We start from the raw sequence: 23,485 nt of genomic DNA on the forward strand, positions 1-23,485 counted from the left end.
ACACACACAGTGGTAATATTATATGTATGAGTACATTGATTTGTTTACCTCCACGAAAGAATCACACATGGGTACATGTAAGAATTAGCTACTGTATCACATCAGAGCATTTGTGTAGATCTCCATGCTCACTCACACACTCACACACTCACACATTCACACACTCACACACTCACACACTCACACACTCACACCTCACACACTCACACACTCACACACTCACACACACACTCACACACTCACACACTCACACACTCACACACACACACACACACACACACACACACACACACACACACACACACACACACACACAACACACACACACACACCACACACACACACACCCACACACACAACACACACACACACACACACACACACACACACACACACACACACACACACACACACACACACAGTAGAGAGATAGATACCAATGTATTTCAGTTAGACTAATTGTGATTTTTTCTTTTATTTCACTGACCCCATCTAGCTCATCTCTGTTTTTAACTCCCTCTTTCTGTTCTTCTCCTATTTTTCCTCATTTAATTATTTACTTCAATCTCTTTATATGTAATCATCCCACCCTCCCTTTTCATTATTTGGAGATCATGTTATATGGGCACTTACTATAACATCACCCCAGCCAGTTTACTATAATGAAATAAAATGTTTTATTGCAAACAAGTTGAAAAAAAACAAAGAGACATTACGACATTTGTGAAATAAAGTCAATTAACCGACTTTTCAGTTCGAATTGTTTTCATAATAAACTGGAAACTGCACAATTCAACACACAGGTCGGTACAGTCATGTCATGTAATGGTGAGAACCGTTCAAGAAATAAAAAGGGGAGGCCTATTTTGAAGGAGTTCAGTACAGTTTCACGTGGTGCTCCTCTAGTTGCCCTCAGGCTGTGTCCTGCTCTGACGTAGTTTGCTGCCTCTGTTCATTTTTTTCCATGACCCTTTCCTCCCTTCTCTTTTACTCCACCCCAGTAGTTTACCCCTCTGCTCTCCATCCTCTTGCACCATGTTTGCCTTTATTTCCCTTTTCTCATTCCTCTGCCATTCACTCTGTTTCACTGTATCATCCTGTCTTATTCTGTGTCTGTGCTCTTTCCCTCCCTCCCTCCCGCCCTCCCTCCCTCCCTCCCTCCCTCTCTCCCTGCGTCCATCCTTCTCTCCTAACGGTGGATTAGGGTATCTCACAGCTTAGTCGATGCTAATCAAGTTTATCCAGACAGAGGGCGATCATTGGGCTATCAGTAATTACACACGCAGATATTAGCTTACTAAGATATGTGCTTTGGCACATTTTCAATCCACACTATCTCTTTGGATCTATCATTGGTTATCTCAACGGTGTGATGCATGACAGCTTAACACAGCCGTTTCTGCTCTTTTGTTTCACTACACAAAGATCCATCTGTTGTGAAAATAAATACACTTCTGTTTCAAACTAAGGCCTTAGAATAGAATATGAGATAATTATTGCAAACATGATTACAGAAACTGTATCTTTTCTTCTAATGGGCCATTATGATCTGAGATAAATGATTGTTTTTGTCCTTTTGTTTCTGCAAAACAACAATTCAGACAGCTAACATAAGGATATCCTTCTATGACAATGTTTAAAGCAAAAGAGAAATAATGAGAATTGAATCCCTATTTAGTTTCTTCCTAGATTTACATGAGAAGATTGATATCACTCTCCAGGGCTGTATTAAAAAAAAAATAGCCTTAGACCCTCCTCACATGGGAGAGGTTAGACTTCAGTGCTTTCTGCAAGAAATGTCCTTAAGTTAGGGCAATAAAACGAATTGGTTAGGTTCGTGAAAGGGTCGTGGTTTGGGTTTGAGGGATAGTTTAAATCTTTTGAAGTGGGGTTGTATGAGGTAATAGTCCATATAGTTAGTTTATTAGCTACAGTAGATGACAGTCAGTATTGAAGGTACAATGACTGACAAACAGGACAGTGTAGTCACAGTGTCATATTGGCATCTAATTCTAACAAAAAGCAGAAACACTTATTTCACAATATATATACTGTAATATTAATAATTTTAAGTTATAAATAAATGGTTTTCAGTTGTAATAAATTATATCCATGGAAATGTAAAGTTTACATTGTTTCTCTGAGGAAATGCTCTTTATTTTCTTTTGCCCACCTCTTAGTCCGAATGTTCAATGGGTCATAATTGATATGTGCAACACCACAATTGAACCATGGATGGACACTCAACAACCACATAGTGGGTAACAAAAACAACCTCCACTGCATTGACTGTATTAAAGGCGAGTGAAGACAAATATCATATACAGATATCAGGTTTATAATGTCCAGTCAGCAGACAGAGAACAGTGTTGGATTGCATCAGGGAAAAAAAGGTTGTATGAGCTTTTGGCCAATCATTGAAAGGAGAAACGATGAGGAATTCTTCGGGTTTAAATGTGTGAGTGCGTTTAGTGGAAAAAGCCATAGAAGGTGCACCTACGTGTCTGCCTGAGGGTGTGAAGATCCATTTGTAGATTATTGAGTTATGATGTGTGTGTATGGGGGAGGGGGGAGCCTAAAAAGGAGAAAGGAGATAGAGCGGAAGAAAGGGGAAGGTGAAAGGGAACAAGAGAGAGAGAGAGAAAGAGAGAGAATGTTTTTCATTACGTAATCTAATCTAAGTGGCAATTTTTCTTGTATGAAACCTCCGTCGCCCTCCATGAGACCGCTGTCCTCATCTGTCTGAATGCACTGAGTGAGTCACTGTGGATCCATATACACACACACACACACACACACACACACCCACACACACACACACACACACACACACACACACACACACACACACACACCACACACACACCACACACACACACACACACACACTAAGTCATAGTGAGTCAGCCCATATCTGCTATAGACGCTCACCTATATGATGAATAATGAAATAGGGAAAGGCACATAAACTGCTCAAATGACATGTGAACTCAGAGAAGACATATGGATGATCCTGAATGATAACCACACTCTCACACAAACAAACACAGTGACATCCTCATTGAGTTTATGGGCAGCTGGACTATGGGCTGAACAGGTGTTTTGTACTATGACACCGGTATAGGTTTCCTTTGTGTTCTAGCAGATTATTCAACAGAAAAAAGTCTGTTGTTGAAGTTAATCTGTCAAAAATGTATTCACATTTACTGAAGGAAATAGCTATAGCCTTTCCTAGTGGAATACATTGCATCTAAAGTTGACCATTTAAAATGTTATAATTTGTATGTTTGATTCCCTCACAAGCGTAAAAGTAAAATAGCACAACTAACTGTTTCTTGGTTTGCTAATGGCTGTTTCCTCCTCTTTCCAGTCTCTTTGCTATTAATTAATCATTTGTTTGTATTCTTCATGGGTACCGACACACAAAGTCAAAACACCCTTAAACAACATATAGTTACAAATGCTCATTTCACTGAGGCAAAGACCAATATCTTAAAGCTCTCAGACCGCATGTCCTTTAAATTAGATGTGTCTCCCAATTTTGGATTAAAAAACTATTTTGTGGTGCAAATGTGTAGAACTGCTTTGAGGCCTCACTGTGTGCAAAAACTTTGTTGTCAAGCACATGGTTACGTTGCGACTGCCCTCTCTCACCCCAAGTTCATCCATCAAGACCCTCCTTGCCTCCCTCTTGTGTTGAACCCAGTTGTAAACAACCCCTAAACATCTGTTAACTCAGCAACATTTCACTGGAAACACGGTACTATACAGTAGGAGGACGATGACCCAAGACAGGATGCAACTGGACTTTGGTTCCACTTATCTTTATTAAAAAGCAGCTCTTTGCACATACAGCAGGAAGACAAACTTTTCAAAAGGCCAAAGGCTTGGTCTGAATGGGTGTCTGTTATGAGAGTTTGATCACCACCAACGCTTTTTTCTGATGCAATTCTAACTGAAACCATTACATGTCATATTTTCCGGAGAATTATACTGCAAAAACAAACTAATTAAGTGCAAAATTAAATTAAAGTTCTGCTTCTGTTCTCGTTTGTTTAGCCTCCTCCTGCCATCATGTGCTGAGAAAGGCGTAATTGATGTGGGGCGAAGTGAGGTTTGAGATTAATCATGTGGATAAGAAAAAAAACACAACGGTCCAAGTGTTCTCTCTTTTCCTATAGCAACAGGAAACACACACACACACACACACACACACACACACACACACACACACACACACACACACACACACACACACACACACACACAAACACACACACAGACACACACAGACACACATAGACAGACCAATAGATAAAAACACACATAATCCCTTCATAACCAAACCCATGCAACACACAAGCACACACTTGAAGGCAGCTCTGGACCTGAGGCATTAAGTGAAATAAATGGTTTCTCAGCCACCAGGAGGCTCTGATAATAAATGCAATGTGTTTCTCTGAAATTAGTTATTTTCGCTTAGAAATAGAATTAATGAATCTCATTCTCTTTAATGTTTCTTCGCCATATTTCGAATCTTTACATTCAATAGCCTATTAAACTGTCCAAAACATGTAGGCCTTATTATTATTGAGCTTTAGGTAGCCTATCTGTGGGCTTGGAAATGTTTGGTTTTGCTTCCACACCACAACATCATGACTTTTAAATTAAGGCCATTGTGGGTTATGAAGTTGATTAAATCTGGGAAAATACAGTCATACCAATTAGAGCTGGGAAACGTGAGACAGTTAAGTGCATCAGAAAATGAATGAGGATATAAAGGGGAACTCCTGCCGAGTGAGAACTGTCATATAAGGACAGGAGCCCAAGGAAAGGCTGTCACCAGAATTATAATGTCCGAGATAAACATTTACAGTCATCTTATTGAAAATAATCATTTGTGTTTCAGCCTCTTTTTTCCATTAATGGGGAGTTCCTTGTCATTCATTTTCTTGCAATGACTGCAAAAAACGGTTTAGATGTCTTGGATATAGGCACGTGTTTTTTCTTCCCGGTAATAACCGACTCATCCTTGGCCCGGGTCCAGCCAATGCGGGACAGAAAGGAGTGGCACGGATCCAGAGCAGGGAGGAGAGGCGCTGTGTCTTTAAGCTCCAGTGAGATCCATCGGGGGGAGTCTCAGCACACACGATCATTATTGTGTTAGTGCGTCCAGTGCTGTGGAGGGATCTGCTCAGTGTGCGTGTGATCTGTTGTTTTAAAGCCCAGGATGGTTATTCCTGCACTTGAAACGCATGGAGTAGAGTAAAAGGCTTCAAACCCGCCCAATCATGAGATGCCACTGGGTTCTCTTTGCCTCACATTTTGTTTTGCTGCCACTAACAGGTAAGAAAACCATTGAAATTTTGCTTAAATATTGCTTCATGGGGACTTGGTGTTTTCTTGATGTATAACTTTAAAGTGACCTCGTTTAATCTCTTCACCTCACACTAGTTTCATAAATCACGTTTTCCTCTTCCAAAGCACGTTAGAGAAGGCTATGTCTTTAGTGAAGAGTTTAAAATAGTCGTAGGGTAGCCTACTTTATGCGTAAAATTACAAACTATATAGCATTTGTGTTAGTCTTTGTCTTTTCAGATCACTCAAGTGTTGTTCGGACTCAAGTGTATTTCTCCACCTGTGTATCACTATTTAAGGTCGTTTCGCACTTAATTGGACTAATTCAGGTGTGGACATAAGTAAAAGGCTGCATGTATTGCGCAGCTTCTCTTCCATGATCCTGATACTGAATCTGGTGCCGTGTCCTCAATGTTTCTGGAAAGGTGGTTGATGTAAAACAAACACAAGTGTAGTTTAACGGTTCAGGGTGATCAACCTGTCAGCTCATGTCTCCAAATCATATAATTTGCATACCGTTTAAGAGGTAGGCCTAGGAGATGCCTTTCCCAGCAGGCAACAGGTGCGTGTTTGTTTGAGGACGATTAATTATTTATCAAACCGAAATAAAAAGGATTAGGTTGTACGCCTTGGCATGGCACAATGAACAATAGCCAGAAACACATCTTTTAACAAAAACCACACCCAGCAGCACCTTGACTTTGAACCGCGCTGCTGTGATGGTATAGCTTTGTGTTTAGTCACACAGCCTCAGGATTGTTTGAAACCTTATACTTACTCAAAGACCAACTGTCTGCGAGGCACACACTCTTCAGATAACAGCTACAAAGCATGCACTTAGAGCCTGCAAAAACACAGATATTGATGTTATTTGAAAGGGGAGTCTTTCTGCACAGTGCACACGTGCTTCTTGCCTTCTCAGCCCCTGCTGCCAGGCCTGAAGGCACAACAGTCACATGAAAATCCTGAAATGGCGCCTGTCATGTGGAAATCTGCAAAAACATACTGGGAAAAAGGGAAGAAAAAGTTGGGCTGGTGGGGTTAAAGTAAATATAAAATGTTAGGTCAGTTTACTCGTGGGGAGTGGATATAGGGCTCTTAATGCATGATTACTCAGCGGGTAGACAGGTCATAATTATTGATTGTTCAATTGAGCCATGGTGGTTTGATAGCACTCTGTCTTTAGGGGCCAATCATAACATCCCATTTAACCATCACACTGTGAACATCTTAGGTTTTAAGAAACTGTGGTGGTATAATTAATGGATAAATACATAAAATAATATAAAACTCATGGGTTATGATGAAAGCTATAGTGGTTCTGGGTACAACTCAAAGTAACTAAATAAATACATACATACAAAGTACTTTTTTTGAGGTAATTTAACTTTACTTTATCATTTCCTGCTCCTTTATACTTGTACTCTGAAAAAATGGTGTACGTTTGACTTATTTAATAACTTAGGTGCTTTGAATGTTCAGATTCAGATTAATAATACAAAATATCCTTAAAGATGTGTTATCATTTGCTGTTATAGGTTAAGATAAAACTGGATTGGTCCCTTTATGAAATGTATATAGTATAATGATCACATGAAGGCATCACTAAATATAATTCAATTATAACTTACATTGTTTTGTAATGGGTCATTGTGCAGAATGATTATTTGTATTTATTTTTCCTACATGTTGATGCTAAAACATGTATATTTTACACAAGTTGAATTTTGAATGCAGGACCTTTACTGAAAAGAGAGTGTTTATACTCTGTGGTATTACTACTTTTACTTTAAAAAGTCTGGTACTTTACTTTACCCTTCCCATAGCTAGCCCTTCATCAACATCAGTGTTGCTGAAAGCAGCAGTTTATTTGCCTTTGTGTTGGCTCTTTACTCCAGCAGACGTCAACCATTATATATGTGTTTGTTTCAGCATGGTGCCAGCCAGTCATCTCCCCTAGTGGACCTCACATTGTTGTTCCCAAGAGGGGGAAGCTGGAGCTGAGTTGCCATGACAATGCCACAATGTCTGGTGCCCCGTCCAGGTTGAGGTGGCAGAGGGAGCGTGCTCGCCGGCTGGAGGGAGAGGTGGAGGAGGGCAGAACGGCCTATGTCAGGGTGTCAGCAGCACAGGCCTACCACATGGGTCGTTATGTGTGCATAAACAACAGCACACTGGAACACAGCTCCGTTTATGTATATGTGAAAGGTCTGTATTAGAGATTGAGGGGGGAGAGACATGTGATTGTGTATCCCTCTAAAACCATTGATCAATCCAAATCTCCCTTTCATCTCCTCAGACCCCCAGAATGCCTTCCAGCGCACCATGGTGAACGTCATCCTGGTGCGAGAAGGTGAAAACTGCACCCTCCCCTGTCTTGTGACCGACCCTGAAGTCACCCTCCTAGCTCTGGAGATGTGCGACAGAGGACCTTTGCCCTCTGGTATGAGCTACCACAGCAACCACCAGCGAGGCGTCATTATCAGCAACGTGAGAAAGGAATATGATGGTTGCTTCGTATGTGTGGGGCAGCTTGATGGAGCCAAAGTGACATCCATCCAATACACTGTTGATGTACGACTTGGTAAGTGAGAGATATGATGGAGGGCTGTTTGTGATATTCTTGTCACTTGTTACAAATGTATACATGTGTTTAGTGGTTCTCTTTGTGGCATAGCTTTACTAGATTTGTGATTTGGGTGATAATTAAGGTTAAAAGGGTTAAAAGAGTTATAGTGTGAATGCTGTTGACAGGAAAGAAGTAAGGTACACGCTCCTGTCATCTTTATAACAATTTGAGAGCAGATTAATAAAGTCAGTGTAAAAGATGCTAGCTTGTATAATGGATCATTAAGTTAACCTTGTTGTAGCCTCACAGTAATGCCAGTAGTCAGTAGGTGAAGCCAAATTAATGGAAGTTGACTTCCTAAACCTAAATGGCAATCCCAATCCTTGTGTCAAAGTAAACAGTGAAGTAAACACAGCTTAAAGTTGTCACTGCCCGTCAATGAATGTTGTTAATGTGTGCTTTTGCTTGTTTGTTTTCTGATGCGTACTGTGCTGTTGAAATGAATTAACTCTTGGGGAATAATAAAGTCTAAATAAAGGTAGAGAATCTTGAATAATACAGCTACTTTTTTCAAACAAAGCTTGGACTGAGACATGTGAGGAAAAACAGCTTACAATATTAAAGGGGACCTATCATGTAAAATGCACTTTTGTACGTCTTTTATACATGAATATGTGTCCCCGGTGTTCCAAGGAACTCACCACGTGTCAGAAAACACAACCCTCTCTCTTTTCCTCCATACCCAAATCTCTAAAAACGGGGCTGGAACGGATCTGATACAGACTGATCCAGATTTAAATGTCTCTGACGTCAGGAACGAGGAGCTCCGCCTATATGGCCAACTCTCCACCTATCAGGGGAATGTGGGGTTGGGCCACGGCCGGCCATTGCCGCTCTAAAACATATGCCAGGCCTGTAAGTGGCGCTGTAGTCTGCCACAAAAGCAGCGAAGAAGACTTCCCGCGCATGGTTGCCATGGTTGCCCTTCTGTTTATTCTCCGCTGTGGCTCTTTTTCTCCCTCCCCGAGGCAAGCGTTTGCTCCTGCTGCTGTAATTCAATGCAATCCCTCCCCGTCGAGGCAAGCACTGTAATTCTCTCCGGTTAGTCCACCAGCAGATGACAAACTCCCACCTCTCCGCCTCTTCCAAGGAAGGAGGGGACCGTGTAGCAGAGTTTCAGTTATGGCGCGTTTCCACTGCAGCGGGTAACTCGCTTTAAGCGTGCCGAGCCGTGCGGGGCCCGTTTTTGGTTGCGTTTCCACTTGGCCTAGTACCGGCTAGCGGGTCCTAATTCACAGTTTTTCTGGCCCCATAAAATCGTGGTTCTAGGGCCAGGAACAACCAGGCTGAGTCGGGCTGAGTATGCTAAACTAGAGAGAGAATCGCTGGCAAGGGCGCTACAACTACAACAAGATGAACATATTTGACCGTGATTTAATTGTAATACACGTTTCAAAATGATGCCGAAATAACAACATACTGATACCGGTTAGTAAAAACCATGAATTAATGCTTTGACAAGTCTTCAGACAGACGGCAGGCGAAAAACCCTTTTAAAATGCGTGTTTTCTAAATGGAGATTGGCTAAGCTAACGTTGTAAATGCTCCGACCGTCCACACTCACAACAATGGCCTATACAGACATACATAAAGTAGCGACTGTATTCGCCATGACACAGGCAGTCTGTGGTTTGTACTTGTTTAACTTTTGTCTAGTTTCTGAACAGATATGAGGAGCTGTGAGCTCTGAGTGCTAACAGCTAACGGCTGTGTTGTTTTTCTGGGGCTCTCATCGAAGATGAGTCACGGCTCCGCCTACACTGCGTTACTATAGATACTACCCCAGTTCCTAAACTGTAATGGAAACGCGCCATAAAGTGAGCCAGTCCTAATGAGGCCTAGCCGTACCGAGCGAGGCCGTGTAGTGGAAATGCGCCATTCGATTTTTTTCCGCCAGTCAACATGTCCGTTAAAGTTGAAATCTTCCGTACAAAATTAGAAAAGTGCCGGTCAAAGGTCTTCTTTGTTATTTATTGAGCTTTAAAACAAATGAATAATGACTATATAATCATATAAGAATAAAACACGGAGGATGGAGATCTCTTTTTCTCCCCCTCTTCTGACAGCCCAGCAGCTGATCTCAAATGCTCCCTCTCCTGCAGGGGGGCGTGGTCCGCTGCAGCTCATTTGCATTAAAGCTACGTCACAGAATCAGCCCCTGCAAAAACAGGGCTGGAAAGAGCAAATAGAGCAAAATGAGGCATGGCTAAAATGCAGGATCTGTTTGGTATTTTGAAAAAAACAACTCTATTTATATACTTATATAGGTATGGCCCTACAATATATTGTTCAAATATAGCATGATAGGTCCACTTTAAGAGGACTTTATTATTCTGATTTCAAAAGACCTATCATCATATTAGTTAAGAATTGGACAAATATACCTGTCCTGATGTTGGCTTGTTGATCTCCGCAATGGAGGACTAAAACACAGGAAACTGGTTTATTGGAAAGTAGGACTTTGGTGTACTGATTTTGATCCATAAGCATGAAACAAAAACATAGAATATGGATTTAATGATGGTCAATAGGTACAATGTTTATAAAGTTCCCCATCTTACTTCTGTTAGCATGCTCCTTGCTAACCAGCAGTAAATTAAAGAGTGGACATGTAATTTATTTTTGATGGGGTTTGGTCATAAACCAAAGTATTTAGAACATTTCATTGATCACCAAAATTAGTAGGATTTTACCCATTAATACGAGTCCAAAATGTCATTGTACTTCATCCAAAAGGACTTGTGATATTTCAGTCTGGACCAAAGTGATGGCTAGACAGACCAGCAGCATGGCTAAAATCTTCATAAGAGATCTTAATGCATCCTGGCCAAGATTAACGGTAGACACAGCACATTTCCACATTGCAGATGTGTTTTGGCAAGAGACAGTTTTTCTCGTATCTTCTATATAAATAGAAAATGAACCATAAGAGCATTTTTCGTCAGTGCAAGCGGATCATGTTTCTATATATCCCTGCACTGAATCAGCATTTTTAGCCTCATCTGTAGTGCAAAGATGTCTAAACATAAACAAGACGGGAGGGGCAGCGGCGTAATGTCCTTTTCACTGATGGAGAGAGGTGGAGAGAGGTATTGAGAGGAGAGAGGTGAGTGAGGTGAAAGAAGGGAGGAGCAGAGGGATTACATTCCCACACTGAACAAAGCTTTGTAACGGTGCATGAAGGCTGTGTTTGGGGTAAATAAAACCACCTCACTTCTTGTCAAACAGCTATCAAAGTGAAGTCAGTAGGCCTATAATGTTGGAGATTAATCATCCGGGTTATACGCACACAAGCGTACGCTTATGCAAATATGATACTGTTTGCATTGTATTTAATGAGTGTTAGTCCACTGACCGATGCATTCACTGACACTAAGCAAACAGGAGGTTTTTTTAAGATATGTATTTCAGACTGGCAACCAATAGTGAATGTTAATCAATTATATATGATTCATGCTAATTCTGGTTTTGCATCTTTTGATCCAGTGCCAGAGGTGCCTCCGGTGATCACGCTGTCTCACAAAGACCCTGTTATCCTGAGAAAAGGAGACGAGTTCAAGATTACCTGTAGCTCCTCTAACGTCAACACGGACTTCAGTGTCAAGTGGGATTTCCCCTCCGCAGCGGTGAGATTGATGAAGAGATTGACTGCTTCTCCTCAGTCTCTATGTCCGGGTGACTCACTGCCAGGATGTGAGAGTTAGTGTGTTTATATCTGGCGGACTGTTTTTAAAAAAAAGTCTTATTGCAATATATATAGTGGTATATTCTGTATTTGTTGCTAAGGAGTCCTTGACTTGAACAATGTAGACCCGTGCTTTACCCTTACCAATACAAGAAACAGCCAAACATTTGCATTTTTATCAGGGCTGAGGACATCCTTAATAATTTCAGGGATTTAGCAGGTTTTGTGATGCATATATTAGTTCACATTTGACACATGTTGGGTTTTGTATGACAGATTGTAATATTTCTTATACTAAGTATTTTATAAGAATACAACTATTTTGGCAATAATCATAATAAACATGCAAGTGAGTGCAGAGAAGACTTACGTATGAGTTTTATGATTTCTTTAAATACTTTGTTAATGTTATTGAGTTTGGGTTGTAGCGGAAGTATTTTTATAATCACGGCATCAACCATGGTTTTTCGTGAATGTTAAATCAGCTGTTTGAGATTAATGTTAAAATGCTCACCTTTACCCATGATGCCTTGCAGCATCCCATGGAATTCCAATCCTCACACATCCTGTCTGGTTTCCACGGTGTCGAACGTGTCACCACACTATTGATCACGGATGTCAGCAAATCCGACTCGGGCACTTACCGCTGCCATGCCCACAACGAGAGAGGCACCAGTGCCACCGCGCTGCAACTGGATGTCCAAGGTGAGTTTGTGTCTAGATGGTAACCCTCAATTTTTTAAACATTTACCAGAATGTTAGGGTTAGACATGGACTTTAAAAGTTTTAGGTTAGCATCGCACGTCTTGCAGCAAGTCTGACTTGCTATGAACACATACTTAAAGTGGACCTATCATGCTATATTTGAAACATATATTGTAGGGCCATACCTATATAAAACATGTCTGTGAAGTTTTTTTTTCAAAATACCAAACAGATCATGCATTTTAGCCATGCCTCATTTCGCTCTATTTGCTCTTTTCCAGCCCTGTTTTTGCAAGGGCTGATTCTGCTTTTATGGCAGACTACAGCGCCACTTACAGGCCTGGCATATGTACTACAGCGTCTCCAGCGCTTTCGAGCGGTCTCTCATTCCCCTGATAGGTGGAGAGTTGCCCATATAGGTGGAGCACCCCTTTTCTGACGTCAGAAAAATTCAAATAATAATCAGCTCCGTTGCAGCCCCGTTTTTAGAGATTTGGGTATGGAGGAAAAGATAGAGGGTTGTGTTTTCTGACACTTGGTGAAAACATATTCGTGTATAAAAGACGTACAAAAGTGCATTTTGTATGATAGGTCCCCTTTAAGTTTAGATTAGCCTAATAAAATGGTTTTTTTTCCAAAGTATATCAATTAATATGTAGACAACTTAGCCCTGGTGGAAAGAGCTATCATTGTTCAAAGTGTGATATTGTTATAAACCAGTGAGAATGTCTGGAAGTAAGCAACACACTTGCCAGACCTCAAACAATGTTTTGTTTTACTCTGTGGATTTGTTCTGTTCATAAAGTCTAATTTACATGAGCAATCACAAATAAAATATTATCTTATTATACTGGGCCTACCTGGGAAAAAAAGAGTTTGGCTCTCAGTGAAATGCCCCTCAATAAATAACAACAAAACATGGATCTAACTACAGCATTTTACTTTTAATTGTCCGCCTGTTTCCTGTCTGTCTTTATTTATGCCTAAAATTAAATTGTCTTTGTGGATTTATAAAGTTTTTATGTTTTCATTCGTAGCTAATATATCTATGTTCAATATCCCAGGCCTTAACCACAGTTTTAGGTGAGCTAATTTTCTGATGCTCTTCAGATCAGGGCTTCATCACCATGTTAGGCAGCCCAGCTCCAGTGCAGGCTGATGTCAAAGAGGGGGAGAGCCTGAGCCTCAGAGTCGAACTCAGTGCCTATCCCGCTCCGCGCTCCCTGTCCTGGTCTTACAACGGAAAGCGGCTCCTCAACACCACAGAGCATGTCATTACCATACATCGCCGCAAATACAGGTATAGCAAGTTTAAATATGTATTTCACTGCAATTACCTGTGCATGTACACATTTGGAAAGTAATGTTTGTTTTATCAGACTCATCAGCGAGCTCAGACTGGTGAGGGTCCTCGGCTCGGAGGGTGGGATCTATAAGTTCTCAGCGAGCCATGAGGACGCATCTGTAGATCATCCGTTTCATGTGTACGTCAACAGTAAGTGGCCTTCACTTTAACACTCGTGTTTTCTATGTTAAATATGTATATTTTTACATTCAATCTGCCCATGTCTTTCTCTACAAGGCAAGCCGATTATCATCGCCCAGGAAGGCCCTGTTGATGGACAGGTGCGATGTGAGGCCTCTGGTTACCCAGTCCCTAAAATCAGCTGGTACTTCTGTGAGCTGCCCCACACGAGGTATACCTCAAATATATTGCACTACTTTCATCCAAAAAGTGTTTAATAGATAGGAATATGAGTTGTATACCACTATTGATTTAGCATGAGCTGGGTGTTAACCTTTGATATCTTGAATGTAATACGACTGTCTTTTACACAATGAGATGTTAAAAGGGTGATCTTGTAAATGTACAAAGAGGAAACAGATGAGAAGAGTTGTACAAAGTTATCATGTAATCAGAATTGGTTCAAAATAAGCATTGTTAGTGATGAATCACTGCGTCACATTGGGTGTTATAACCTAATTTTACATTCTCCATGTAAATAATGTCATAAACAATAATATAAGAAGAACATTATGTAATGCATTTAAATGAACCTATTCATATATAATTCAGAACTTTGGACTCCTTGGCTTTTATGCTTCTCATATTAAAAGCTGTAACCGAGCAGCAGTGCGACTTCAGACCATTTTCCTCACCATTATCTCCAACACCTTCTGTTGTTTGGTCTGGCAGTTCCTCTGAGAGAAAGAGAGGATCATGGGAGCTGAAGAAGTTGCTTTATGTCATTATATACTCTCATTAGCATTCAAACCAAAAAGGGTTTAGACTCTTGGTCATCACAATATCAGCAATATAAGACATTTAGAGCTCTGTTAAAACAGGCACTTGACTCGTTATTTTACATGTTATAGGCTAACAGTAGGGTTTATTATAAGACGTAATAAAAAGTACAGTTGTTGTGAATGACCATGGTTGAAATTACTTTATCATTGTGTCAACCCCTGAACAGGTGCTCACACCTGCCAAATGCCACCCAATGGGAGTCCCTGGATGTCGCCATGGTGACAGAGTCTGTCTTTGGCAGGAGCGAAGTTGTTAGCCGCCTGAACGTGAGCAAGGAGCACACACACTATCACACCCTGGAGTGTGTGGCTACTACGGAGGAGGGGGAGGAGGCCTACACACTGTTCTCCATCAGTGGTACGACACAAACACACACAAACACACACAAACCTATATATGTATATATGTATGAATATATAAACTATACCCATTGCCCCTCGGTCTGCAGAGTTGTGTTTTTACTGGATACAGATTGAACAGGATTAGTGTATTATGACTGTCCGGGTTGGGATTATAAAGTGTGACTCACTAATCCTTGTCACAGAAACAAACACCACTGCTGCAGCAGCTGTCAAACATATACATCTGATTAGTGTTTGTGCCACTATTCTCAAGTTCCTCTCAGGGGATCCCAATTGACATACAGTATCTCCATCATGTCTTATATATGTACTTCAACTAATGTATATGATGTAATATTATTTGTATTTTTCAGTAGGGCACAACAGTAAAAAAATAAATAAATAAAGTGAAATCACTATGTTTACAACCGTTCCTAAGGTTGGGCAACATATCAATTTATTTATACAGTCTATGATATCTATATTATGATATAAAACATAATAATATACACTGAACAAAAATATAAACGCAACTCTTTTGTTTTTGCTCCCATTTTTCATGAGATGAACTCAAAGATCTAAAACATTTTCTATTTACACAAAATAACCATTTCTCTCAAATATTGTTCAAAAATCTGAAAAAATCTGTGATAGTGAGCACTTCTCCTTTGCTGAGATAATCCATCCCACCTCACAGGTGTGCCATATCAAGATGCTGATTAGACAGCATGATTATTGCACAGGTGTGCCTTAGGCTGGCCACAATAAAAGGCCACTCTGAAACGTGCATTTTGCTTTATTGGGGGGTCTGGGGGGGTCCGAAAACCAGGCAGTATCTGGTGTGAGGGGTAGGGGTAGGGGTAGGGGTAGGGGTAGCACCCATACCTTTATTTTTTCAAATCATCTTATTGGAGTGCAGGGTTTTATTCTCAAGAAAATATTGATGTTGGGGCATTTGGTCATAAATAAAAACCAACAATCTTAAATCAATTTAACAGAAACATTGTCATATTTGATTTTCTCCATTTCACCTAGTCATTTCCCTTCTTATTTTTTCAAGTGTGCTGCTCGTTTGTCTTTCGCTCGTGTCGCTTGTGTCGCTCGTTTCGCTCGTTTCGCTCATTTCGCTCGTTTCTCTATTTCTTAATTTATTCATTCCTCCACACTCTCACATTGACCCCTTCCGGCCCTTCATATCCCCCCAGAGCCCACTCCTTCACAGAGTACATTTCAACCAGGAATGTTAAAGTAAAGAACGAGATTAATCAGGAATTATGTCACCTTTTGTATGTATTAGTATTTTAGCGGGTTTGTGTATAAACTGAACCTGTACTTGCAGTAAAACATATACATTTGTCTGATTACTCTGATGTGTGTTTCCTCTCAGAACGAATCGTCCCCCATAAACTCTTCACTCCTCTTCTGACCGGCATGGTGGCTACTGGTGTCTTCCTCAGCCTCATTCTCGTGGTGCTGCTCTATAAATACATGCAGGTAAAACAGAACATAAATCATACATTACAATACCATTACTGCAATGAAGAAATAGTATTTAATCTGAGTGCGAGAGGGTCATAAATCTCTCATATGTCAAGTAAATATATTGCCATCAATCAGAACCTTGTTTTCACCCTGTTTAAAATTCTCCGACTTCAATGTGAGATCAAGTTCATCATTAAGATGCAGTTTTCAACACAGAAAAATAACTGGCTGTTGGTTTCTGGCAAAAGGCCAACTCCCATGTATTAATGACTCATTCCTCCATCTTGAGTATTGTATTTTAAGGATAGAAGAAGATTTCTTAAATCAGACTACTTTTTTCTGCTTTTGGTAACGGTATTCAGCAGATAAGAGTGTCCTTTTAATCAATATGAATGTGCTGTAATGAACTTGAAATGATCCTATCAGCCATTGAGAGTGCAGACATGCTGAAGTTAAAGGCTTTTTTGACACTGCGATGATGCCATTAATGTGCATGCTGCTCTTTTCGCACTCAGATGAGTCAGACTACTTGAGAACGAGGTTATGAATTCACAGTGGGATCATCAGTTCTGACTTGAGTTGACAACTGAAGTGCATTGAGTAAGATAACATCAAATATAATGACTTTCTCTTTTCAAACTTTACCAGAAACCAAAGTTTCAAATCCAGTGGAAGGTCATTGAGAGTATCCATGGCAACAACTACATATATATTGACCCCACCCAGCTGCCATATGACTCCAAATGGGAGTTTCCTCGACAGAAACTACGCTTCGGTATGATATCCTAGAATGACTTCTTGTTATTGATACTTGAATTGGATGTTTGAGTTCCACTGTCCAAAATGATGTGAGTGTAACATTATAATTTCTTGCTGAATAAGGGAAAATGTAGATGTTCCCACAGGTAAAACTCTGGGCTCTGGGGCTTTCGGAAAGGTAGTGAGGGCCACAGCGTACGGACTCTGCTCTGCAGATACTGTGACAACCGTTGCTGTTAAGATGCTGAAACGTAAGTGTGTGTGTGTGTGTGTGTGTGTGTGTGTGTGTGTGTGTGTGTGTGTGTGTGTGTGTGTGTGTGTGTGTGTGTGTGTGTGTGTGTGTGTGTGTGTGTGTGTGTGTGTGTGTGTGTGTGTGTGTGTGTCATCTGTCACTTACACATTTTTTATTAACAAGATAACTCTCCTTAATAGACTCTAGAGCGGGTGGTCATAAATGTTGAATAATGCAGTACAAAGGACTATGTTTTAACTAATAACAATCATCAGAAGTGATTTATTTGTAAAATGTTTTGGTATACTAGCATCATTATGAATATCATGATGACCAATAGATTTATAATTCATTATTTGCTAGATGACTTACATTTATATGAATAATAAATATAAAGGATATTACTTTATATATTTCCCAGACACTCAAATAAATCGGTGGACAGTAAAAACAGAGCACTAAGTAATAAATAGGGAGTCCTTTCAGACACAGCTTGCCGATGCGTGTTGTAGAAACACATGAGACGCTGTAAGATGTAATAAATGTCCTGATGATGTCATCGCAGCCAACGCTCATGCTACGGAGAAAGAGGCGCTGATGTCAGAGCTGAAGGTGCTCAGTTACCTTGGAAACCACGTGAACATTGTGAACCTGCTGGGGGCCTGCACCGTCGGAGGTGAGAGAGATTTTGGGCTTAATTTTGTTCTGTTTTTTGTTGGGTGTGGACGCTAAAAGCCTCTTGCTTTCACATGATTATAAGATATTTATTGTCTGATTTATGGTATTGTTTTTGATTGATATGCTGACTAGCTTTTTTCCCAGCCAATATTGGCCTCATATATTGGAGAGTCAGTATCATTGACTCCAATATGAAAACGTGCAGCATATTTACAGACAAGTTTATGATGCAGTGGATCAGGGTCTGTCTAGACCTAAACATTGATCATTATGCAGCATTAAGACTGGATTCACACACAAGTATGCACAAGTGCGTAAAAGGAAGTAAACACATGGACTTTAAAAATCCCATTGACACGTATTTCCCAATATGTTTCAACACCAGCATAATGATAAAGGTTTTTCAACACACACACATTGTTCAAACCTGTCACATGACACACTTATTGTTGGCTCTTTGCTTAAGTTCTTTGTTCATTGTTATGTGATGTCTTATGGTTTTAAAATCAGCGAGTGAGGCTTCTTTTTTTATCTTTGCCAGGCCCGATTTTGGTGATCACAGAGTACTGTTGCTATGGCGACCTCCTTAACTTCCTGCGCAGAAAAAGAGAGCCCTTCCTCAACTCCCAAGTTGGTGATGGTTACTATCGCAACGTCTCGAACCAAACAGAGCCTAAAGCAAGGTGTGTGTGTGTGTGTGTGTGTGTGTGTGTGTGTGTGTGTGGTGTGTGTGTGTGTGTGTGTGTGTGTGTGTGTGTGTGTGTGTGTGTGTGTGTGTGTGTGTGTGTGTGTGTGTGTGTGTGTGTTGGTATTAAAATTGTGATTGCAAATGCTTAATGGTTTCTGTGTCAACATGTAATATTTGTGTGTGTGTGTTTGTGTGCAGTGGAGAGGTGATTGGTACAGAATATGTGACCATGCGTCCCTCGGAGAAAGAAAGGTCTTCCCAGTCAGGTAGGAAGTCTCTCACTCTACACTTCTTATCACACATACAATATCACTCTATGTGCCTGTGGAAGTCTGACAGTGTGATCTTTATCTAGCGGATATCGAGGAGCTGTCTCTGGACGGCGAAGATCTCCTCAGCTTTTCCTACCAAGTGGCCAAGGGAATGGAGTACATTACTTCCAAGAACGTAAGGCTGTTACAGCCCATGTGCTTATTAACAGGGTCGTTACAGAAGAGATTTAAAACTGCTGCTGCTAGTTTAAAAATCACTTTGGCTCAGGGCCAACCTGCTTTGTGCACTGCTGTCAGCTACAATAATGCACAATCTGAAGGTGCATTTACATTACATCATGTGCTCCAAACACAAAGCTTTGTCACACCTGTAAATAAGCTCCTACTCAAATACTTTAGATTCTGTATAAAAAATCTTGTTCTCCTGATTCAGCTTCTCTCATCATAATTGTGTTGCTTTATTTGAATTAGGCACTGTTTGTTCATTATTCTTCTAGACTGTAATTGCCCTGACTCTGTACTATGCTTTGCGTAAAGATTGTCAATTTGCCATTTGTGTTTCTGAGGTTTGTGACAAGTTTTAATCGCCGCGGCTCATTAGTAAATGTGTGCTGTGTGTCAGTCATTCACCGCAGAAACCTGTTACAATGTTAAAACTAATTTCAGTGTGTGTGTGTGTGTGTGTGTGTGTGTGTTTATGTGTTTGTTTGTTTGTGTAGTGTGTCCACAGGGATCTTGCAGCCAGAAACATTTTGCTGACTCACGGCAGGGTGGCTAAGATCTGTGACTTTGGGTTGGCACGAGACATCACGACTGATGCCAGCTATGTGCTCCGGGGCAATGTGAGTCTGTCACTCTTTATCTCTGAATCTTCTTCTGCCTCCCTTCCTTTCCTTCACTCCTTTCTTTCTTCTTTTCTCCTGCAATTTCTTTCTTTTTAATTGATGTTTTCTTAAGGCATCTATCTCTAAAAGTTAAAAGGAGATGAACAATTCCAGAGAAAAGCTAAATGTTTCTTGGATTGAAAAACAGGTAAACATACTGCTTTTGTAATCATGGTGCTCCCTCCTGCAGGCTCGTCTGCCGGTGAAGTGGATGTCTCCTGAAAGCCTCTTCGACTGCGTCTACACCTATGAGAGTGACGTGTGGTCCTACGGCATCCTCCTCTGGGAAATCTTCTCTCTGGGTAACATTTCCAGTTAGAGCTGCACTGTTGCATCTGTTTCATAATGTCTAGGCCGTTATTACCATCCATTTGAGCTGACTGGGGCCCTATTACAGGCTCTAATGATGCTCCCGAGCAGCAACATCACTTAACCGGGTGAAACACACACAATCATATTATCTGTGTAACAATGTTGCTCCAGAAACCAGTAGCATAGTATGAATCTATTATTTCTTGTCATGGAAATCTGAGGCGTGAATGAAACCATGTTATTTAAAGTGTGTGCATACTGTTTGTGTTACAGGTAACAGTCCGTACCCTGGGATGCAGGTGGGCTCAGTATTTTACAAGATGATTCAAGATGGAAAAAGGATGAGCAGGCCTGAGTTTGCTCCCATTGAGATGTAAGTGTGTGTGTTTGCAGAAACAAGAAAGCATGTGTCAGTGAGAGTGAGTGTTATAAACTGTGCATCAACTAATGATCAATCATTATTTCAATGTAATAGTTTACCTTTGAAATGCTAGAAAACATTGAGAAAGGAGCAATGTGGCATTATCAAATGTATCGTTTTGTTCAAGCAACAGTCCAAAAATAAAAAAAAATGTATTTTACATAGGCATTATAATCGAAGAAAAGTGGCTAATCCTCAATTTGGAGGAGCTGAAACCAAACCATCATGCCTTCAAAATGACTTAATGAAATTATAAGTCAAAATAGCAGCGAATTAATTTCTGACAATCAGCTAATCGATTCAAAACATTTTAAAGACAATAATAAACGCACAATGATTTATCCATTGTATGAATAGAAACATAAAATGTAAAATCTTTGTTTTCGCTTTGCTGGATTATTTTAGTTCTTGAATGTAGAAACTAATGTCAGCCTCACCTCTGCAGGTATGACATGATGTTGTCTTGTTGGAGCCACGATCCTTTGAAGAGGCCTTCCTTCAGGAAACTGGTGGAGAGGACTGAGCTGCTGCTCTCAGAAAATACCAGGAATGTGAGTAAAAGGAACCATAAGTCACAGACATTTCATTTTGTATCTTTCAAAACATTGGGGATATCTCAATGTTGGTTTAAGGATAAAAAGAAAAAACAGAAAGCCTGAATTAAAAACCAGGAGAAAGATTGAGATTGATCATCATTTTGCTATTTATGGACCTTCGTCATTCGACATTTCTCATTAAACCAAATGTTTTTGTTGTTGTAAAAAAGTAGTATCGTCAGAGCCGCCATAAGCCTGAAATGTGTGTTGTTTCTTAGGTGTACCTGAGACTGAGCAACGCTCCAGGTCATCCCGCGCAGGAGAAGGCGCCAACGCGGCGGCTGAGCTCCGTCTGCAGCACCACAGCTCCCACCCAACCTCTACTGCAAAGCACGGCTGACGTCTTCATGGGCTATGTCTGACACAGACACAAACAAACACACACGTATGCACATAAACACTGCTATCAAACTTACAACCCCCCACCTCCCTGATCATTGTCACCTCACAAGAGCCAAATGCACTCTGTATGTAAACTAATAACAACACACTCAAACTAACTGTCAAACACTGGACTTCCTGCATTACACACGCACACACAACACACACCACACACTGTATATATGACCTTGCTTTGGTCTCTCAGTATTGTCCTCTATCTAATCTCCCATTGCTGTATTGATCTCTGCGGGAGGTATTTCCGGTGCACGTCTATATAAAGCAGACTCCAGCATTAACCGCCATCAGATCCAAACAATATCCCCATCGGCAGGAGTTTGGCTCACATTCAGCCTTAGATTGCATCTTTAAATGCTTTGAGGAAAACAGAGACCTTTGACTGAGGAAAAGATAAGCACAGTTAGTGAAGTGATCGGTGGACTTTATTTTGTCCCTACGTTTTTACAAGAATATTTTTGTCAGTTTGGGTAATATAAAGAAATACAGCACTCTTGTAGGGAGCAGTGGTTTCCAGGAGAACCTGCTGGCAACCTTATTTCAATTTTTTAAAGAGTTGTGCTTATGCACATGTCTACTTCTTGTATATGTACAAGAGCAAGGTTAGCCGTTTCCTCATGTCATCAGTCTTAATGCTCTACACACTAACTGGCTGCTGGCTCCACCTGCAAACTTAATTGTTATAATCCAGCCCTCTGCAAGAAAGCAAATAGTGTATTTTCCCAAACTCTTATTCATTTACTGTTAGAGTCACTATATTAACATGAGTTGTTGTCTGCAAGCCTTACTTAAAACTGGTTTTAATGGGGCTTGAAAGACAAACGATGCCTTATAGTACCTGAAGCCTCTTTTACAATATAACAAATGAGCCATAGTGAGGTGGCATGCAAGCGATAACTCCTAAAAAACAACATAAAGTTACCATAAGTCACAGAAACACTGACTCCCACCTGTGCGTTGTAGCTTTGAATACTGTGACTAACTGGTGTATTGCTGTATGTATTATAGGGTTAGCTTTAGTTTAGTCTGTGGCCAGGCGTTTAGGACTGTTTGCTCTTTTGACTGGGTTTATGTCAAACATGTATGCAATGTAAATATAATAGAGATGTGCCTTTAGGTTCTTTTTGTGAAATACTGAATGCATTTGATTGTGACGCTGTTATTGTCGAGAGCCAGGATAGTTTCAGTATGCTGGTTTTGATACAGTTGGATTACTTGTAATAAAGAAAGTACCTGTGATGGTAGAAACTTAAACAGTGTCCTTCATCATTTTCAAAATTGATGAGTAAGCAGCTCCGTAAGGCTGCTGTGGGCATTGTGATGCTCTGAGCTCAATGATACCCTTAGCATGCTAACATTAGCCTGCTAACATGCTGATGTTTAGCAAGCACAATCATTTACATCATGAGTTGAGCATGTTATCATGCAACATTTGTTTGTTGGCACTTAACAACACTAAGTACAGCTAGGGCTAAGGGGGTGTCATAAGAATGGCAGATATTTGATTAGCAAAAAGTGACATTCACCAAAGGCACTAAGATTCTTCCTCTGGGAACCATGAACCACTTTACAAACATTCCTTGTAATTCTTGCAATAGTTGTTGAAATATTTGAGTCTGGACCAAACTAAGACATTGTATTTCCTTGGCGCCACTAATGTCTAGCTCCAAGGTTGCTAATAACAGACTAACACGAGTAACAAAATTGCAACAGACATGTGTGTGTCACGTATAATATTT

General features: G+C 40.5%; 1 protein-coding gene across 3 annotated transcripts; it reads left to right on the plus strand.

Moving 5' to 3' along the window:
- The first annotated feature begins 5,064 nt into the window (after positions 1 to 5,064).
- On the plus strand, positions 5,065 to 23,000 carry kitb (KIT proto-oncogene, receptor tyrosine kinase b). 3 transcript variants are annotated; one of them, XM_034203576.1, is made up of 21 exons: positions 5,065 to 5,346; positions 7,291 to 7,566; positions 7,658 to 7,942; positions 11,474 to 11,613; positions 12,209 to 12,377; positions 13,488 to 13,677; positions 13,757 to 13,872; positions 13,960 to 14,074; positions 14,852 to 15,042; positions 16,414 to 16,520; positions 17,157 to 17,283; positions 17,402 to 17,518; positions 18,065 to 18,175; positions 18,719 to 18,860; positions 19,064 to 19,131; positions 19,221 to 19,312; positions 19,857 to 19,979; positions 20,212 to 20,323; positions 20,607 to 20,706; positions 21,200 to 21,305; positions 21,569 to 23,000. In XM_034203576.1, exons 1-21 carry the CDS (start codon positions 5,292 to 5,294, stop codon positions 21,710 to 21,712), a joined length of 2,886 nt encoding a protein of 961 aa, XP_034059467.1. In that variant the 5' UTR covers positions 5,065 to 5,291; the 3' UTR covers positions 21,713 to 23,000. The 3 variants fall into 3 exon arrangements, with proteins under 3 accessions (XP_034059467.1, XP_034059468.1, XP_034059469.1); XM_034203577.1 differs by having other exon boundaries at positions 19,224 to 19,312; XM_034203578.1 differs by having other exon boundaries at positions 17,414 to 17,518.
- Positions 23,001 to 23,485: the final 485 nt, after the last annotated feature.

This window comes from Gymnodraco acuticeps, unplaced genomic scaffold (assembly GCF_902827175.1).
Source record: "Gymnodraco acuticeps unplaced genomic scaffold, fGymAcu1.1, whole genome shotgun sequence".
NCBI classification, from domain to species: Eukaryota; Metazoa; Chordata; class Actinopteri; order Perciformes; family Bathydraconidae; genus Gymnodraco; species Gymnodraco acuticeps.